General features: G+C 41.4%; 1 protein-coding gene across 2 annotated transcripts; it reads right to left on the bottom strand.

Annotated features, from left to right (window-relative positions):
• Positions 1–2,202: 2,202 nt before the first annotated feature.
• LOC116330971 (disintegrin and metalloproteinase domain-containing protein 11-like) lies at positions 2,203–20,541 on the bottom strand. 2 transcript variants are annotated; one of them, XM_031753460.2, is made up of 26 exons: positions 20,083–20,541; positions 19,215–19,405; positions 16,696–16,772; positions 16,345–16,411; positions 14,598–14,680; positions 14,424–14,487; positions 14,281–14,341; positions 13,315–13,499; positions 10,909–10,980; positions 10,563–10,729; positions 10,385–10,469; positions 8,727–8,817; positions 8,206–8,257; positions 7,646–7,745; positions 7,433–7,504; positions 7,214–7,306; positions 6,801–6,881; positions 6,665–6,715; positions 6,523–6,586; positions 6,290–6,395; positions 5,469–5,588; positions 5,180–5,348; positions 4,786–4,897; positions 3,920–4,010; positions 2,688–2,705; positions 2,203–2,357 (listed from the first exon to the last, which is right to left on the bottom strand). In XM_031753460.2, the coding sequence occupies exons 1-26, from the start codon at positions 20,273–20,275 to the stop codon at positions 2,342–2,344; spliced, it is 2,481 nt and encodes an 826-aa protein (XP_031609320.1). In that variant the 5' UTR covers positions 20,276–20,541; the 3' UTR covers positions 2,203–2,341. The 2 variants fall into 2 exon arrangements, with proteins under 2 accessions (XP_031609320.1, XP_039466780.1); XM_039610846.1 differs by lacking the exon at positions 2,688–2,705.
• Positions 20,542–21,455: the final 914 nt, after the last annotated feature.

Raw genomic sequence — 21,455 nt, 5'->3', positions numbered from 1 at the left:
CTTGACAGTCACTGTTCCACTGAGATCATTTCTGATGAGGTATCAGTTTTTTAAGGATATGACTTTTTTGTTTTTTTTTAAGGTATTGCCCAAAGACAAAGTTTGAAATCCATCAGAAATCCTGCAAAACTGTTGCTCAAGAAAACTTCAACAAAAATTAGAAGAAAGTCTGCCTCCTTGTGAGCAAAATATAAAGAAATGAGGAGCGATTTCAGACTTTTGCACAGTAGTGTAAATGGCTCTGATAAAAGCTTTAATGCCATATAATTTATGCAGTGTTTTTGCATGATTCTATTCTACCTTCTTACAATAGTTTCATATAATCATTATATTTAAAAAAAAATTTAAGAACCAGAAAAAAGCAGAAAGTCTAACCATCGATTAAAGCTGTGAAATACCAGCAGACACAGGCAGTGACATGCGAGAGTAAGAGGTGTGGCTTCGTGTTTTAATATTTTATTTTCCCTTCATTTTAATCCATTGGCAGTCTTGATTTCATTCCTTTTCATTGATTAATTTCAAAAAAGATAGTCTCTAAAAATATGGGGTAAGACGGATCTCATTTCTTCCTTCTTCTTCCCGATTGCATTTGATCTCCACTCTGTACATATTGTATTAATAACAATAGTGCATCAGCCATAGTGCAAAGCTCAAAACAAACCAAACTGACCTCATATGCGCATACGCTATCAGACAAGCTGCATTCTGGACCCCGAACCAGATCTCTTTAATCTCATTTACAAAGTTTCTGGGCTGAGGCGTTCACCCAGGGCTCAGGGCTATCAACAAATGTACAAAAGACTCATGGGATTTCATTTCAGTGGTAGCTAGAATGACAAGAGAGATGATGAGATGGCTAGCTTAGCTTTTTTTTTTTTTTGTGGCCACATTTAAAGATGCATGGACAGCTTTGTCTACAGGAGAGATTTGCAGAGGCAGGGCGACCAGGAGATGGATAGCTATAAGTTTGCTCAAACAGATAAATTATTTTTAAACATAGTTTTAAATAAATCTTCATACATTGCATTTAACATTCAGTATATCTTGCACATATTTACAAATAGGTGTGCATACAGTTGGCTAGTGCTCATTTTTTTTGTAGATACATGACATGTTGAATTCTTTCTGTGCTGCCTTTAGGGTGCGTGGCTGCAGCGCACAACAGGTTGTAGAAAGAGATGATCTGCTAGAGGTAAAAACCAGTGATGGGAGGAATGTTCAGGTGTACACAGACACAACTGCCCCATAACATTAATGTAAACACACACATTCTTACTTTCTTTAAAAACCTCTTACACCCATACATTCACTCCTGAGCAGACAGACACAGTAAACTTCCTAACCGTACAAACTTTGGGCCCAAAAGTGGTGAACACGCACAGACAGATATTGTGGAATGTATGTTGGTCGGTCTGTCATCGAAAACACTAAGTTACGGTCTCTGCTGCTTCATATATATAATATTTTTTTAATGATCCCAAAACCACAACACCTAGCTTCCTTTTTTTTGTACCTGAAAACTTGAGGGTGTGGGAGAGTGGTGGGCAGGTAGGACGCCTCAAGTTAAGACTCAAACTGCAATCCAGAACAAACAGCTTCTACGATCAGTCAGTCCTTACTCAGCCTTTCTTTGGAAAACATGCTAACAAGAGTCCAGTGTTCTTTTTTTTTTAAAGTTATCTCAACGTTGCCAAATGTTGTAGATTAAAAACTAATTTCTGTCCATTTTAAGATGCACCTTGTCTACGTCTGGCCCTCGGAGGAACTGTATCTTAGGTCCGTTTCCTTAAAGAAAAAAAGGAAACAATACAGCCCCTGTTACGTTATTTCAGTCTGTGTGCTAGTCCAGCATTTACCTGTGGACTCAAGTGACGGCCGGGTTAGTTTATGTGCAGGCAGGCATTGGAAAGACGTGTCTCATTTGGTCCACCGTTGATATGTTCTTGATCAGACTGTCCGAGACGTGAGAAGAGGTACACAGACACCAAAGCACATTCGTATAGCCACTGGACTGGAGGAAGACCCCGGTGTCTCCCACAGGGAGAGCCACCTGCTTGCTCTAGGCGTGGCCTGGACGTAATCCTCAGTGGCCTGCTGGCAGCAGCCACATGAGTATGATTTGGCTGGTATGGTGAGAGGAGCTCCACAGGCCCCAGGAGGACAGACGAAAGGAGCAGACGCGATCGTGGAGGAAACGATGCTCGGAAGAGGTTTTGGAGATATTGTGGGACAGTAGTGGAAGACTTTTTTTTTTGTTCCCCTCTTCTTCGACGTGAAATGACACAGTGCGAGGAGGAAGACAGAAGTGGACAGGACACAGAGACAGAAAGACAGACAGATCTTATCCTCCACCAGATCTGAAAGACAAGGGAAAATTAAGCAATTATTAATATAGATATGCCGATATATGTGATAGGAGATGACGATGAGAGAAGCTGTTTTGCTTTACTGTTTTGTAGCTGATGTAATAGGAATGAGCTAAAGTATTTAAAGAAAAAAAAACTAAAAAAGGAGAGAACTGAAATGGAAAGGATTGAATGAGTTCTGTGGAGATGATTTTCAGATGGTGGATTACTGCGTTAGCAGCCATGCGGAGCGAGTTTGGGATGAGATAAGAAAAGATGGGATGCAGTGGGATATTTTTAGGATGCAGCTCTGTGTACAGATTACATGGTGATACATTATACCTTCCTCTTCGAATGTTCCTGCATCCCATGAGAACGCCAAGAGAGAAGACAAAATGTGAAGATATTTAAGTCAGTATTGATAAAAGAAATGAAGAACTCATGACAGACAAATAAGAATTAATGTGCTTGGCAAGTTATAATTTTATGTAAAAAGCATAAACACAACTTAGAGTGCACCTAAGAATTTTTTTATGAGTTTCCTTCTTATCAAACTGCCTCAAGTCAAGTCAGAATTAGCTACATCATGACTCAAACAATGACTCAATCCATTATTCCTCTACCAGTCCTTCCCTAAATCTTCATCACATTGTAGTGATCACATCACATGCAACAGGTCTACAGATGTCTGCCACAGCTCTATGCCTGATACTATTACCCAGTAAGCCAGCAGTATGACTAGAAAGAGAAAACTTTCTGCTTACGGCTCATGCACACATGCACAGACACTTCTGGCCCCAAAAGGACTCACTGCATTCTATAAACTACGAATCACTTATTGCTTTTTAATTTAATGTTCTCTTTATAGCCAAGAATTATTTTATAAATATATATATATATATAGAGAGAGAGAGAGAGAGAGAGATTAGAGCAGCAGCAGTCCTTTTAGGTCAGACCATAACTGGTGCACAATAGCGAGCATGCATAGGTGGAATAGTGCAGAAGGAGCACTTCAGCAAGGGTGTTTGAGGTTAGGATGCTGCCTATAGACAAAAGGGATAATGCAGGCATTTAAAAGCACCAAAGTAAGAGTATATGACAAAATGAATGCTTAGGTAAACCCAGTGTCAAAAAAAAAAGTTTTTAGTCTTTACATGGAGAGTAAACAGGTCAGGGAAACTGTAAGTAGGGGGAACTTCCAGATGTGGCACCAGTGGGGTAAGTCAGGTCTGTTCTAGTAGACTTGAGAGAAGGGCTGCAGTGGTTCCTGGCAAAAAAACATGTCATGCCCTGTCATTACTAAAAAAAATGGGTCTGGGAAAGAGGATGGAGAGGGAGGAAAGGTGCAGGATGGAGCTCAGAGTTGATTACAGCGTAGTTGTGTTTTGTATGGATCTTAAAAGCCAAAAGCGGTTCAAGCATTTGCATGTCTCAGACTTGACTCCCCATTTCCCCTCCCCTGGGCCTGGTGAGTTGCAAATGGGCATCTGGTTCGTAAACGTGAGAGTGGGAGGGGCGGGGACGTCCTTTAGGTAGAAGCAGACAGGTACACAAAGGCATGCCAGAACTCTTACTTAAATCCCCATCCTGTTCCCCCTAGGACTATAGCTGCCAGGAGAATAGCACCTGCGATGGACCCTATAATGATATTGGTGCCACTTGGACCTGCGCAGAGGAAGGAGGAGGGGAGGAAGGGTGCGGAGGAGGAGGAGGAGGAGGAAGAGGAGGGGCAGAAACAAAACAACACCACTAAAAAACACACGTCAGAAGACAGCATCAACACTGTACATCAACAACATCAACTAGAGAGAGGGAGAGAGAGAAAGATGGCAAGATACCTGCAGACAGAAAGAGAGATGCAGGGAAAGAGGAAGTAACCAGCACATGGGGTGGAGATGGGAGAACAGGCGGGTGAGCGAGGGAAGTCAGGAAGACAACAGTAACAAAAATACAAAGGAGAGAGTGTTTTATTACTTTGTTCTCATTCCACCTCTCCTGCTCTTTCAGCTGGACACCCTCCTGCTCAGGGTGGCTTTGGCTTTTTTGGCTCTATAAGAGCAGCAGCTGCTCAATTGCTCTGTGTCATTGGCAGACTGCAAGAAAGTAAGGAAGACACTTGAAAATCGCAGTGCCTGCAAAGCACACAGTACCACCATACACACGCATCCACTACATACACATGCTCTAATGGATAAATGTGTCTCAACACACACCCACAATCTTCCAACATTGAAACCAAGACTCAGCAGGAAGGATAACACTGTGTGGTCTAAAAATTAACTTCCTCACAATATTCAGGTGAACTATCCTTTTATGTCCAATGTGAGATAGTCGACTTCAGTACATGAAGAAGCTACAGGGATGATGGGTAGAGACTATGAGGGGGATGTGAGAGGCAGACAGAAAGAGAGACATGGACAGGGTGAGAGTTGCTATGGACCTTTCTTCTCTGGGCCTGTTGCGACTGTGGGCTCAGGGATGGGATCGAAGACACTGCAGTCCTTCCCGGTATAGTCCCTGTCACAGATACACTTCACTTCATTACTGCAGGTCTGCAAGAGATTTTATGGGAGAGAGGCCCAATTAGCTATCTGCTAAGAGAAAGACGGGGCAGTTGAATATAAGAACATTAAAATGATTTGGTATTGAACAACATAATCAATGTAAGCCTGTTCTTCAAGCAGGTCCTACTTGTGATGCTTAAAAGGGTGTTGAAACAGTTAAAGTTCACATAAAAAAACATTAATATTAATTTTTCATTCAAATTTAGACTGAAAAATCTACAGTGTCACTGTAAAATGAGAAGATATTAGCTTTGTCTTTTTTTCTTTTACCCCGTGGTCAGAACAAATGCGTCCAAAGTTGGATCCTGGGCATGTGCTGAGATTGAATGCAGCCACAGGGAGGCAGCGTCTCTCCAAACACATCATGTTGGGACCACATGGAGTGCCATCCTCCACATAGCCCAGGTCTGAGCCATCCTCTAGCAGAGCATGGCCACCCCTAATTGAAGCATCCAAACATGAGAGATGGATAGGACAGAGTTAGAATTACAACACTAAGAGATACTGATGGACAACAGCCTTTGTGACTGATTGGATGAATTTTATGTGATCGTCCTACCTGCAGTCCAAGTACTTGTTCTGGTGATAGAGGGTGAAGCTGGTCACCTCACCTTGGAGGTCTCCAAACTTTGGCTTCGTTGTCACATTAGCACAGAACAGGAACCCGCATAAAACATCTCTAAAAGAAGCCGATGCAATAAGAAAAAAGGAACATGACATTTCACCAACAGTGCAATTCATAAATGCATTATAGATTTCTATACATTTATAGAAGTTTTATTTTTCCTGTCTTTCCTCCAACTGAGGATTATGTTCAGGTCACGCCTAGAATGAGCAGGTGACTCTTTCACATTCATACACATATAGACAGAGTTTTTATTCTATCCTTACAGAACTTTATGAATGACTTCCTGATTGATGCATCAGTAAGTTGGTTGAGATTGCACACAAGGACCCTTTGAGGACTGAATGATTCAGAGATTGAATCACAGACCTTTTAATTAGTGGAAGACTATCTCCTGAGCCACAGCCAGGGTGGATTTTTTTGGGGGTGTGAATCCCTCTAATTTTCAAACTTTTACTATTTTCAGGATGTCTGGAAGGGTCAGACTCTGTGGAGCCTTTCTTGTTGTCTCTGTGGAGACTGTCCAGCTGCTTGTTGTCTTGGGATGACCATGCCAGCAGTATTGCATGTGCCTATTTTTCCTCACCTTTCTTTATGTTTGAATCTTTTGAATCTTTTCAGTGAAGTTGGTGGAAAATCTTAAAATAAAGCCACCATTCAAGAGACACTTGAAATTCAGACTGTGCAGTAATAAAGAAAATGCTAACATACAGTGCAAGAAAACCAAAAAAGAGATTTAGGAATTTGCCACTTACGGCTTGTTGCACTGCAGCCAGCCTTGGCCATCAGGACCGGGGCCACAATTTCCTTTTTCTGTCCCCTCAGCGTTCAGCTTCTCATAACAAAACCTGTCTGCTGAATCTGTGATGGAAAAAACAAAAAACAAACAAATATATACATATTCATATTTTAACATCAGAATCAGACTAAACTAGTAAAATTTATGTCATATGCTGGAAGAGATGCTGTGGATGTGTTTAACACATACTATAGCCCCAGAGCCCCTTGCATTGTCCATCACGAGTCCTACATCGCCCACTGTAACATCGTCCCTAAAGGGGTGAAACAGTGCTAATCAGTGTACCACAAACTCAACTGCAGATTGGAAAACAGCCAAAACCATCTCTTACCTGACTATTATCACACATGTATCCATCTAGCTTGTGGACATTATGAGGGCACTGCAAAAGTAGGAAAGTACATCATGAACTGGAAGCCGTTTTATGTGATCTTACAGTTTTCAGTGTTGCGTACAGAGAGTGCTACCTCGCTAGAGTCTCCAGTGCAAGTTTCCGGGATGTCACAGTCATTCACAGCCTGTCGACACACCACGCCTCTCTGCTCATACTAACACGCATCAGAGAAAAAAAAAAGGCATCAGACAAACATGTCAATCAGTTGTCATATGGGTGATTTTTAATGCATGCTGCGCAACCATACAGGCTGAGAAGTCTGAAAAAGTCGTGAGTCATAAGAAACATGACACACTTCTTGTTCTTGTCACTGCACCACCATAAACTAAGACTTTCTGCATCTCTTAAATTTCCGTAGTTTTGATAACATATAAAGGAGAAAAATACTATAAATGCTCTGACAAAGTAAACCTGATGTTCAAATTTCACTATGTGTAAGTCAGTTTAATTTACTTTTCAGGCTCTTTGTAATACAGGGCTGCTCACCTTGCAGCCACTGCAGCAGAGTCCGTTACTGCACATGGCATCATGGGTAAGGGTGCACTTTTTACAGCAGGCTCCTCCCCTACGGGCACATTCCTGCCACCCCAGACATGAAAACAGATGAGTTCCAGAAAACAAGACACCATTTGGGGCTCAAACATAGACATGATGTAGAGACGCTACCTGTTTGCAGTAGGTTAACCAGTCTAGCCAGCTACTTACCAGCTGGGATCCACAATCACACTCTTCTCCTGGCTCCACAAACCCATTCCCACACTCAGGAGGGTCCAACAGCTAAAAGAGACAGACAAAGGTAAAAGATTAAGTAAAGGTTATTAAAAGGATTAAAGCAAAAAATAATGTACGACTCCGAATTAAATATGTGTTTTGATTAAAAAAAAGATTTCACAGGCCACATATCCACATGGCCCTCACCTTGTTGGGCTTGTTGAAGAGGCAGCTGCCACCTCCCTGGAGCAAGAACTGGATGTACTCGTCAACGCTGCAGCGAGAAAACTTTCTGGGCAGATGGAATCTGTGATGACAAAAAAACACAAAGGAAGATCAAGACACTACATGACAAGGAAATAAAATAAAAACAGCATGATACTTTTCTGCCAGTAAGGAATGCCAGATCCATTGTGGGTGTCTGTGCCATCACGTCGCAATCTGACAGAAATGTTACCATCTGTAGTAAGATATTACTCAAATGAATAATTGAAATCTTTATTGTTCCATCTGGCAAGGGGAGCTAAATCCAAATCACTCATGTAGTAAATACTTTCAATTCACCATTCGTAATTCTTACACGGTGGCCGGCACGCTGATGTCTTATGTTTCAGCAAATTTGCACAAAGCATCAAATGTGTCTGTGATTATCACTGGCTTGACTAATTAAAAGACGATAAAATTCAAAGTTTCTCTCTCTTACAGGTGTTTCATTTTTCAAGCGAGGGAAATTAGTAAGACAAAACTGTGGCTTAAAGGGATTTTACCCTGTGTCTTCCATGATGCATCCCACCCAGGCATCTGGGCATTTGCAGTCTCCTGTGAAGAATGGCGGACACAGATGAGAGAGGCAAAGATGACAGAAATAAACTAAAGGAATAAAATAATGCACTGATCTTTATTTATAACTTAAGCTGGGTTGCTTTAAATGCTGCTGCAAGACATTATGAACTTGTACTCATAACAAAGAAAGAAAAGAAATATTTCAAAAGAAATACAGTATAGATCTATTGTTTTGGCATTGAAAAGTACAACTGATGGTTATAGAGCCCACTCTTTAGTGGCAAGGATGCTTTAACCACCACCTCCTCCTTCTTGGAAGCAGGTGACTAATCACCTAATGAAGGAGTGTAATTACAGAAGGGAACTGCTGGACAGGGACACCAACACCTCCACCCCCACTGCCTTAATCCTACCAGCACCAATGTTGCTCTCTTACTTTGTTAATCTATTCACTCCAGTCCTGGGTTCACAGTTCCCTGTAAATAAAGCTTTCCTTCTGTCTTACCTGCAGAGTTACGTGCATTGTTCCACCTCATCCCAATGTTCTGGCCAAGACTCTGGCACAAAGTGATGGCCATTGCACCTACATTTCCATACTGAAAGAAATTCACATGGAATGCATGTAAGAGTTTGCTGTGAAGTGGGGACATATATTTTACGACACATATTTATTGTGAGTCACCTAAGTTGAGTTTATCCATCCATCCATCCATCCATCCATCCATCCATCCATCCATCCATCCATCCATCCATCCATCCATCCATCCTCCCCCAGTCATTTACATCTGTGTTGTGGAGGGAGGAATCTCAGCAGTGGCAGATGCCAACAGACTCAAAACAACTGATCGGTAAGGCCAGTAATGTTGTGGGGATGGAGCTGGACTCCCTTAAGGTGGTGTCGGAGAGGCGGATGTTGTCCAAGTTAAGGACAATGCTGGACAATACCTCCCACCCGCTCCATTAGGTGCTGGCTAATCACAGGAGCACGTTCAGTGAGAGACTGAGATTACCCACCACAAAACAACAAAGGAAATCATTCTTGCCTGTGGCCCCCTGTACAACTCCTCCATTTAATGCACAGTATAAACTGCAATAGTTACACCCTCCTAAGGGACATGTTTTGTTTTGTGCACGTCCCTTAGGAGGCACCCAAGAAGCATCCTATTCAGATGCCCAAACCACCTCAACTGGCTCTTTGAATTTGGAGAAATAGTGCCTCTGCTCTCCCAAATGAGTCCCTCCCAAATGGCTGAGGTCCTCCTGCTATCTCTAAAAGAGAACACAGATACTTGCACTTCTGCTGCTTATGTCTGCAATTTATTTATTTTGGTCACAACCCAAAGCTCGTTAGCTATACATGAGGGTAGGAACATATAGTTACCAGTAAACTGACAGCTTCACTTTCCCTCTGTCCTCTCTCTACTGCAACAGTCTCCTTCTCCACTAGTCCTTCACTTGTCAACAAGACCCTAAAATACTTAAACTCATCTAACTGATGCAGTAGCTCGTTTCTGCCTCAGTGCTTCTACCACTTACAAACAGGATAAAACTGCTGTGCTGGGACACCTGGTCACTCTGCCTGGACAGGCTGCCAGTCCAACACAGAGACACAGCCAACTTTCACCTCCACACAATCAATTTAGAATTGCCTGATAAGCAAACACAGATATCTTTAGACTGAGGGAGGAAACCTGGGCACCCACAGGAATCCTACATAAGCATGAGTAAAGCATGAAAACTGCACAAAGAATAGCCCCAGTCACTGAGCAGGTTCAGTCTCACAACTTTTTTTGCTGTACCTACTTGAAAATATATGCTTCATATAAATTATTTTCAGCTATGTTTTAAATCAGAGAACTTAGTCCTACTTATTGATGATTTGATTTTAATATTATAACAAAGAATACATAAAATACTTAAAATTTGGCTTGACGACTAAATTTCAATTTATATTATGAGTCCAATTAGAGCATCACAGTAATACAGTAGTTAGCACCACACCTCTCGTGCTATGATAGCGGAGATAACCTTTAGTGGCCATCAAATGGACAAGCTATTAAGAAAACTGATGGATGGATGGATTGATTACTCATTTTAGGTTAAAATTTATAATAAACCCTATCTGTGTAATAGAAAATTATAATCATGTTATATTTTCCTTACCTCGTTAATTCCTCCTCCTCTTGTTGGAGAGCACACCCCTCCTGTGAAGGCTGTCCCACTACGGCTACTATGAAAGTTACGCCCTCTGTGGGCACAGGAAAGCCAAAGTTGCAAGTCCACACATCACATAAGCTTTAGTTCTCATTATAATTTTATTTATTTATTTTGACGGTCTTACGAGAAAAGATGGACTACATCACTCTGCTCTCTGATGTTGTCCTTCCTGTACTTCATGAAGTTTTGCAGCGTTATCAATGGGTCTTCCACTACTGGCATCATATTTTTAGAGGTCCAGGTCTCCATGGCGACCAGTACGATCCTTGTGTTCAGCTGTTCCTGATAGATCTGAGGACCACAAAATGCCATCAGTGCACTGCTTCATTTGATGTTTTGGTGTCATTTTTTTGTAAGTGTCATCTGGGACAGATCATTCCCACACACACACGTACTTAATGACAGGTGGCGAAGTGAGAAGGCAGAGTTTAGCAGTAGGAGGATTAATTTCCTGCAAACCGATCACTTACCGTATCTGCCGTGTTGACCACAGCTTTGGCAAAGTTCTTGGTTTGGCTGCTTGAGCGACGCAGCTGTACAAACTGTAGAGGCAAAGATGCACAGATGGCTTAAGAGATGGATCACATCAGCTCTGTTACACACAAATACACAATCAGACAGTTAATTTGATTTACTTGTATTGACCAAGTGATATAAGGAATGAGTTACATGCAATGTTTCCTCTTTGCATGAGCAGTGTCAACTCAAGTCGCAAAGTTTCAGTTAAATAAATGAAATGCAAAAATTGCTTTTTGTTTAATGATGAAATCATGAATAAATGAAAACAAAAACATCACTAAAGAGAAACTGTTGGTAGGTACTTTATTAGCATTTGATTGAAAACCAAGAATTTAAATAGATTAGTGCCTGAGACATGTCGGACACATGAACCTCTTCAGCATGCAGAATTCATATAAACAAGTGAACACTCATTAAGTTTGACTGTTGATTTTCTAACATTCTTCAGTGCAACATGCAGACACAAAGAAACAACAATGTTTTAGTTCCTGGTCTGATTTCAGGGATTTTTCAGTTGTTTTGGAAATTTTGGTTTTGGCTTGTTACTGAGCAGTTTTCTATCTGTTCTCATTGTTGCAGTGCATTAAGTTTCTGATTATTATAGGGTGAGTTCTGATTACTTTTTTGATTTTCATTTACACTAATTAACACAGTGAGCCTCAATTCTTGTTGTATTTGACTTGTAAGTTTCATCAATGTGTTACTTGTGTGTTCCCCCAGCGTTTTTTCTGCATTCTGTTCAGTGTCAAGTTGGCATCAACTCTGCACCTTGTAGTTTGTCTGTGCCTTTCAGTTTGTTCCCAGTTTTACTTCAGCGGTGGGTTATCTGTTGTGTCTTCCTGTGAGTTTTTTGTTCCCTTTTGATTGTCTTGATTGTGTACACCTGTGTCTCATTACGCAACTGTTTCCACTTCCTTGAGTACACTCTATATTATCTATTCTTAGTTTTCTAGGTTTAGAAACCTAGAAACCTCTGTGCCTCTTCATGTTTATAGTTTTACCATTTAGACGTATTTGCCTTTTTGTTGCCTTTGTACTTTATCAGCTTTAATAAAGCTTCCCTTTTGTTTTGTTGTTTTCTTGGTCTGGATGAGTCCACCTTCTAACTAAAAGCATTTTTGTATAGTAGATGCCAATTTATCTGCACCATAAGATAATAATTTAATTAGCATTCTGTTGTGCCCACTTGTAGAAACTTTCAGTTGAGTATGATCAAATGCAATGGTAACCACACCCAAAAGTGACACCACAAAGGTCTATACTTCATATAAGTAGGTGGTGGGGCATTAGACCAAAATCCTTCTTGAAGCAAGATTGCAACTATATTGGTAACATCTCTGGGCACTTACATCTGCAGATATTTTGAAACATCTATCTAAGTGAACTTAAATAGTGCTTGTATAGACCATGTAATTTAATCAAGAAACCCCCCCCCCCAAAAAACAAAAAACGCCAACACTTAAAGTGCCAACCGACATTTGCTGTAACATGATTCTTCCATAGATTCCAGTTTAGCTATTCTAGGCTGTTTTATACAATTTGAATCAATGATCCTCATTTATGACTCTTATCCATCCTTACCTGCCAACAGAGGTTATAATGTCACAGTTTTTTTCTTATTGCATATCCATTGCTTTGTCTGTATTCCTTTAAGAAACGTTCAACTAGCATATTAACACCTGTACACTGTCCAGTCCTAACATATTCTGATGTCAGTGTAAGCTTGGAGCTAATGAAATTGGACTGTATGGCCTCTGGCAGCTTTGTTGCTATATAAAAATAAAAGCTCATATGTTTGTGTACAACTAGCAATATGTGACAGCCCCAGGCCCTCTTGAGGGGTTGCTCTATGTGGGTTCTGTTTGCGTAGCAAGGTTTCCTGAGTGGAGCTGAGTGAGATTAGCCATACTGCAGAACACCTGGTCACTGCTCTGCAAGTGGCAGTGTGTCATCCTTCTTTGTTGAGCTGGCCACAAAAAAAGGTATTAATTTAAATGCTGATATTATGATGATAAAATGTATATTTCTACTTGTTACTGGGCTCTGTATTTGATTTATCTTTTAACTTGCTTATTTTTTACTCACAAACAGCACCTATTTTCATTCACCTGCATCTATCAGACAAGCATTTGCAGCTATTCTTGTTTACTGTTAGCCATGCAAATCCTGGTGACATTTAGGTACTGCTCCTCTCTGTACAAGTACATTTGTAATTTTGGGGAGATTTTATGTCCTTGTTGGTTGCGGCACTGAAGTTTTAGACAATAAATAAGGAGAAGTATTGGACAAACCATGGAGTATGTGGTTAAGCAGTACACACTGCAGTCATCAGGCTACCAAGAACCTTTAGCACTCACCATATCATTGTCATTGACCACCATCAGCTCAATATATTTGGTCTCAGTCTGCACAGAGGGCTTGCGAACACTTCGCTTGGACCGTCGCAGACCCCCAGACGCCTGCTGCTCCCTCACTTGGTCCGGTCTGTCATCATCATCGCCATCACCTCCTCTGCCATCCCACTCACTGTCCTCTGTACAGTCTGGACACATAAAAAAGCAGAGCTGCAGGCAGTTAGAGAAATATTACTTTTTAAGGAAGATAGAGGACAGAAAATTATTATCTCAAGTTGGCTTAAAACAATGCAAAATCTAATCTTTAAGGTGACCTATTATAGTTTTACTCATTTTCTGAAACATATGTACTGTTACAAGAGCAGATACTAATATTAAACATTGCAAAATTTTCATAATACGACAAAGAGTTCCCATGAACCAAAAGCTCAGGCATAAGACTACTCTAAATGCTCAGTTTCAGACGTTTTCTCTACACTTGGCTCTGTGTGATGTCACTGAGAGCAGATATCCCAGATGTGGTCATCCCAGCCAGGAAGGTTTGGCTATGACCCAACTACTGTTCAGGAATGGCAGCCAATCAGAAGAAGGTTGACTTCAAGGCAGGAGGAAGGGAGCTAAAAATGCTTATTTCACAGACTTTGAATGATACAAAGCTACTCTCTGCAATTTAACAGAAAAACAAGGTTGGAAAAGAACAAAACAAGTTCCCTTTTAAATGGTGTGACTGTAATTTATTTAAAATTATTCTTATTATCTAATTATAACCAGCTTATTTATCCATTTCTTATGAATTTGAGTTTAGCTATTTTTAAAGAAATTATTTTTGAGAATGGCTCCTTTTGAGCAGCTTTTGTGAATCAAAAAGTGACATTTATTTTCAGACTTTTGGAAAATTGCATTTGGCATAGGTTCGTTTTTAAATGAATTCAAATGTGTCATGAATGTAAGAAAAGTGTGGCTTTATACCTGGACAATGGGCCGGAAGTCTGATATCAGGCATCCTGCGTATTAGGTGAGCACCATCATACTAAAGTGAAAATATTAAGATTAGGACCTAAAACAAAAATATTTAACTATAAAAATCTGTATTATAGTCACAGGTCATTTACCTGATTGCTGTCATTGTGAAAGGGCTCAATACCGTAACTGAAGAAGCCATCAGAGAACATGCCACTAATACCACCAACAAGACGAAGAAGAAAGGTTGAGTTTGGGAGGTTAATTTGTAACACACAGGGGGTTAGTATTTGAAGTTATAGACAAAGGTCTACTGTCAAACTCACCACAAGCCATGGCATGTGGAGACTGCTGCCCAGGACTCTGGTAAACCTCTTAACCTTCCCTGATAGTAGCAGTGTTCCCCTCCCTGTGAAGACAAAGAACCACTGCTTAGTACAACAACCTCTGCTGACACACTCTCAGCTTCATAGGGATAATTTCATAGATCATTTGATATCACAATAGGTGAGAATTGAGGAAAAACCTCTCCGTGCTCCGCTATGATGTTAGTGGCACAGTTTGTGACCTACTTGTATCCTTTGCTCTACTCCTTTAATCTACTGACAATAGAGCTGGAAGTACACCATGCTCAAGGATCTCTTCAATAAATCAACACTAACATTGCCCACACAGTTATTTCTGAGAATTTAATGCAGAATAACTGTACAGCAAACAGGCTGCGACTAAACACAAAAAACCCAAAGAGGAATCTGCTCTTGTCATCTAGCACTGACGCTGCTTTGCAAGGTTATAGTGGTGAAAAAGAACCAGCGGGAAAAGTGAGAACCATTGATTCACCTGGATTAAATTGATTTCAGCAGGGCGCTTTGACCTCACAACAACAGCTCAGGGAAACAATGCCTTTGAACTTGAAAGTGTTTTAATCACAGGGATCACTCTGGTTAAGTGCTGCCCTGAATGCATCACGCCTGCTATGTCCAGAAGAAGTGGCATCATCACATGAAGCCTCCATCCAGCTGAGGGACAATCTGGTCTGACCACAGGTCTCCAGCCCCAACCCTGCACGCCCGTTCTCTCTTTTCACCACTCCAGGCACAATCTGACTGCCTGTGAACACACATACACCCCCAGAATTACTCCTCCCCAATCCCAAAGCTCATCTTGCTTTTGTATTAACTGGCATTTTACTCCATATATCCCCCTCCTCCTCCTCCTCCTCTCATTCCAGATCTGCTCTTCCCTCCCTTTCGGTCTTCTTTCATTCTCTTCGCTGCCAAGAACTTAATGACACTGCTGAGCTAACTGGTTGCTATGGAAACAGGCTTGTGATTGGTCAGGAGGACCTAAGGAGAGTTCGAAATGATTGTGGGTGGGGACGTGAGTGCTGGCTGAGTGGGTGGGTGGGTGCTGGGGGCAGTGAGTGGCACATTTGTCCACGAAAAAGAGAAAAAAAACATTAGCCATCCCTCCTGGCTAGCACAATGCAGTCACATTCCACTGGTCCCTCCTGACAAGCACACAGCTCATCGTTAGATGTCAAGGTTTTATCCCGTTTCCACGTTCTCTCGACGATTCTCTCCGTGGGCTTGTGATTTTACACCACGGGCGATCACTTCCTTTCTTTCTCAGCAGTCTGAGAAAAGCAGAGAGGCATGCATACGTACTGATAGGCAAACCCACATATGTGCAGACCGGTAACGTTCACGAGCTTACAACTAAAGCAGGGAGGACGAAATGCACTTTCCATAAATAGATAAAAGCATGAGGTTGTGATCAAATAGTAGAAAACATCAGGACAATAATTAAAAAAAAGATGGCTTTAAAAGTGTGTTTTACTTCTAAAATAAGAACAATAAAAATAAATACAGTTTGAGCCCAAGGATATTGCTACATAATCTGATCTATATCAGTTCAGGATTGTCAGCAGCAAGCAAAACTTTAAGTGAGTGTTGCACTGCTGCTCTGGTCACTCTCTTTAATATGCTGATAATGCTGCTTTGGTAAACTTCTATTAATCAAGTTCATGCACTGAAATCATGTGAGCATCCCACCTTATGCAGAAAACCTTACCACAGACTGAAAGGGTCTGCCATCCTGGTTAAAGTGCCGTTCTACATAATCTGAAGACAGAAGATGGCTGCAAAGAGAGAGAAGATATTGTAAATATTTGCACCAGCATCCTTTCTAGTCAGAAATAATAATAATACTAATAAACTTGGATTTTTTTTCTGCTGTCTGTTCTCCCCACAAATTTATTTGGTGTTCCCCATCTTGACATGAAACATAATAGAGACGCTAAGTGCATTTGCTTAAGTGTGGGGAAATGCTAATTAGAACAGCTGCAGTAAATTAAGAGCACCCACTGATACAAAATGTGCAAAAAACCAGGCAGATCTGATGAATTTACAGGGTAATACTAACTGATTTAATTCCAGGTCTAAAGTGAAGGTGCGTCCAAAGGCTTCTACTTGGAAACAGCTCTGGGCCAAGTGGACAGGCTGAAAGAAGAAAAAAGAAAAAAAAACACTAGAGAGATGGATTTGACGGTTGATAAATTAAAGTGTAACAAAACAATTGTGGTTAGATGTGTCATTCTGTGAAAGCCACAGAAGGGTTGTGAAAAAGTCTCATGAATAATTCAGCAGAATCAATACAGTGTAAGGTCTAAAAGCATCTCAGCAGCTGAGATATTATGATTTATAAAGTCTGCATTGATCAGCACTGGCTGCCAGCTTTCAGGCAAGCTTGACTCCACAGAGCTATGGCTGTTTAAGAGCTAAGCTGGAGTGTCGTGATAAGGATTAATAGAGGAGGTCTTCACAGGAGGATAGGAAGAGGAGAAAGCGTTACTCCTATGTATTCACCCATGCTGTGTCCCCGGATGGACAGCTGCCAGGCCTGAGGACGTAAGGACACCGCAGGGGCAGGAGAGAGTGAAATTTACTGCGGACTAAACAGTATGTCTCTTCAGCAGCTTCGACTGTGCCAGCGTGGCTTTGAACTCAGTCTGGAGGAACCGGCTGCAGTGAATCACTGGGCTTTTACAATAAAACGCATCACTATGCAGAAATTATTCCCTCCATTGAGTACAGACAACAGATTTCTTACTACTGTCTTGGAGAGGCTGCAGCTTGGTACCTCTGTCCCTGTACAGTAACACTGCTCTACTGGGTTAGATTGTTTCTATTTAACTGTTCTTGACGTGGCTGAAAGACATTATTTTTGAGACAAAGGTTTATTTAGTAGCTGCTCTGATGCTGCTGATGGTATCACAAAGACTTAATATCAAAAAAAGTTCATATTTGTCCGAATCTGTCACTCAGTCGCTTTCTCATTGTTGCTGGTTTCAAAGCCGAAACAATCACACTAAAAGGTCCTTTTAGAAGCTCCTCTTCAATTGTGTCACATCATTATTTTCGTCTCCAACAGCCCCCACCTGCTACAGATCTTTTAAAGCCATTATGGATATTGAAATGTAAATTGCCTAAAGTCCAATATACATTTTTGCATCAAATAACACTTCAAACAACACATTGTAAGATTTATGCTGGCATTGCTCTCACACAAACGGCCTTGCTCCATAACTTTATACCTTTATGATACCTTTATCTTTTTCCTTGAGAACATCTGATTCTAAATGCTAATCTAGATTCATCTAATAATCTGTAGAGTTTAAACTATGCTGAAATGAATGCAATGTGCAAAACCAAATAAATCAAATCAGCCAAAATGTTGTTTCATCTATTTTCAACACAGTGTGATGTGACAGAAAAGAAAGAACAAGTTCAGCTCTTCCCTCCCCGCTGCTTCTAAATTTATCTGGTCCCTTATTCCGAGCATCTTAAATATTTAAAAAAACAAAACACAGCAAGTGCGGCAGCTGAGACTTTTGAAATCTTGTCTACGGAAAACCATTTTATGAACATATTATAGTTATTCTTATTTAAGACAGCATCTCTTCCCAAGATTATAGCATATGTATTCACTAAAATCTTGAAGCATGTGACTCTGGTGTGTCTGAGTCTACTATATTGTCTCATAACACCAACATCAGAGAGAGAGAGAGAGAGAAAGGGAGAGACAGTGGATGGGGGAGAGTGCTCAAACCTCTTGGACCATTCAGCACTTCTCACACAGGCCTGTTCTATAATTAATGGGGACATACTTCAACACACTGCTGAATAATAAAGAAGTCGGAGACTCAGCACGGCATCCGAGTTATCAGATGATGCGATTGACTATTTCAGGAGAGTCTAGCTTTGTCCTGTGGAGATGGTGGTCGCTTCATATATCGCGCGACATTTAAACAGCTCTTTGATTAACCAGCATTTGAGCAGTGCGTATTAAGAAAGCCAAGTGTTGTTTCATAACTTGTTGCTAGAGGTTACAGCTTAAATTTAGGGAGAGGAAAAATAGCTTCAAGCAACAACTCTTCTTGGTAACACCCACCGGACGCTGCTTCACTTCACATTCAAAGGGATTTTCACTGACTAAATGGGTCAAAATCACAAGGAGTAGAGGCTGCTGCAATACACCGCCCTGCACTGTTATCTCTGTGTAGCAGGAGCCGCATGAGCAGTGGAGAGCTGAGCACTGCACTGTTTTACTGACAGGGAGGAAAAGGAGGTTGACATCAACAAAATAAGTCTGTCCTGGTGCTGTTACACCCTTGTACACACATGCAGTTATCTGCACTCAAAATGGTCAGAGTTCTTGCATTTACGCCTCAATAAATGCAGGAAATGATTGATTTTAGTGCCGGGCAAATGTTTTTAAGTTCTTATTGAAACATATATTTATGCATTACTCATGTGGAATAGTTTCTTTTTGTTCAATTTATAGTGAAATGTATCAGGTTCTTTTATTTAGGAAGGGTCCTAAAACCTTGTCTGGGATCCTTTACAGCATGGGAATAAACAGAATTAAGGATGTAAGCTCACCAAGGTGTCCCCGGTGCTATTCTTCACCCTGGTACCCAAGTAGTCATGAGCCATTTCTTCCTCCGACTTGATTTGCTGTACCAGGCGCTTTGGATAAATGATCTCGGTTGCAGTGTCCCCACTATCCGCCCGGCCCATTGGGGCAAACCAGTCCCACATGCTTCCATCCTGCTCCAGGTTCCTGTCAACACCTGTATATAATACAAGAGGAAAACTCTCACAGAGTGTTTCCACTGAGCTCAGCAAATTAGCAACACAAGTGAACCTGCCCAAAACAGAGCAGCAGGGATTTCTTTAAGGATAAAAAACAAGCACAAAGTAATGCACATTTAAAACAAATCAGCCTGTGAGCATCTTCATCTGTAAGCTCACGGTTTGGTGACCTAATTTAACAGTGAACATTATTTATATAGTATTTTATAAAAAATAGTGGATAGCTAGATGTGCACGCTCTGATGGAAAATAATTAAAATACTTGTCATTGCTTATAGGATCTACAATAGGGATGCTCATATAGGCCTGCACATTGTGAGTATACAAATGAAAGGCTCACAAATCGTCATCCCAGGGCAATAAAATGTAGTTATATTCTAGTGCTGTAGACGTTTCCTCCTAAATGCTCGTCTGAAATGGTTATGGATACGTTATAGGTAATGAGGCTGCAGTGGGAATGTGTTGATGCAGCAAATTGTGCTTTCAGGCCAGTGGGCTGTTTGGCACCGAGATCCCGCTACAGTAAAATTACGAGCCTACACCGGGGTTCGAAAAGTGCTGTTCGCGGTGAAAAAAAAGAGTGGATGCAAAGGAAACGAAAGGGGTTCTCCCTCTCTCGATCCAAACCCCCCTCGCTCGCTTCTCTCTCTCTTACCTGAGACTGCAAGCCTCTCGCCCACTGCAGCAAAGACCGTGAAGCACCACACCGCCAGCATGATCTTCACATATTCCCCCGGATTACAGCATGGAGAGCCGCAGGATGTCACGAACCCGGCACACGGAGTGAGGAAAAGACTAAAAAAATCGCAGAAATGATGGCGAGGATCCAAAATCAATCTACTAAACATCTGACGATGTGCCTCCTCTCATCTCTCCCCCTCTCAATCACTCGCCCTCTCAGCTCCGGTCAACACTGCTACAGAGAATTTGGATTTGCATATCAGAATGATGAAAAAAATAAGTGACAGGCCTGTGTCGGAGATGATCGATACAGGCCTAGAGAGTGATCAGTGAAGAAATAGTGTGGAACGGGAGAGTGCGCACCGCGGAATCATAGCTCCGCAAGCCTGCGCGGGTGCGTATGGGTGTATGGATGAGGTTGTATGTGTGTGTATATGCGAATCTGCAGTATGCGGAAACGAAAGGATGGGAAACCGAAGAGCAATGCGTTGGGTCTGCGGTGAGGAGGACACGTGGGACGCTGGTACCCTCCTTCATCCCGAGCAGCCTCCTCCTCCCGTTGCCATGCAGCTCTGCGCAAGAAGAGGATGTGACAGCCCGCCAGCCGGAGAAAAGCTCGAAAAGGGATCAGGGATGGGCAGTTCATTCATTTTCTGAACATGAAGGAGTTAATCAGGAGTATCCGGGAAAGCGGTGACATGAAGATCACAGCTCTATAGGGGATGAAAGTGGTCCCGACCGAGGAGAGACATTATGAACCCAAGACACCCTGTGACAAACAAGCTACAGCAGAGGCCTTACTGTTCACACCTGGTTTCTGCCTTAAACAGCTCATACTGTTCAAGATATTCTTATAATTCATTTTTATTCACTTCAGCACTGTAAGTTATACCAAATGCCATAAAAATAAACTTAATCACAGGGATCTCCAAATGTTTACCTGTTTGAATGCATCCTGCTGTTTTAACATTTAGAAAAATCACTGTTTTTGTAATGAGAAGCCAGTTTTCACTTTAAGAGCCAGTGCTACATTCAGCCTATAGGTCTGGAAATATGTAGCAAAAGAAGAAAACGTAACATTAATGCTGGGAAAAAAATGAATGTTACATGTGGTCCACTGAGCACTTACTTAACCAAAGCAAAGCGGCTCGTTTTAAGTGAATATGCACGACTGCTACTAAAGTGTAATATCAGGGACTGATTAAGTCTTTTCATTTGAATCAAGCATCACACAGAGCATACTGCCCAAACACACTGCTGTCAGCGAAGTGAAAAACTCCAACTGGCCACTGTGAATGTCCCTACAAGAACATTACATGATCACATTGACCAAAGTAACTCTAGACC

The sequence above is a fragment of the Oreochromis aureus genome, linkage group 4 (assembly GCF_013358895.1).
Source record: "Oreochromis aureus strain Israel breed Guangdong linkage group 4, ZZ_aureus, whole genome shotgun sequence".
Taxonomy (NCBI): domain Eukaryota; kingdom Metazoa; phylum Chordata; class Actinopteri; order Cichliformes; family Cichlidae; genus Oreochromis; species Oreochromis aureus.
This window is presented reverse-complemented; position numbering and strand designations above follow the sequence as displayed.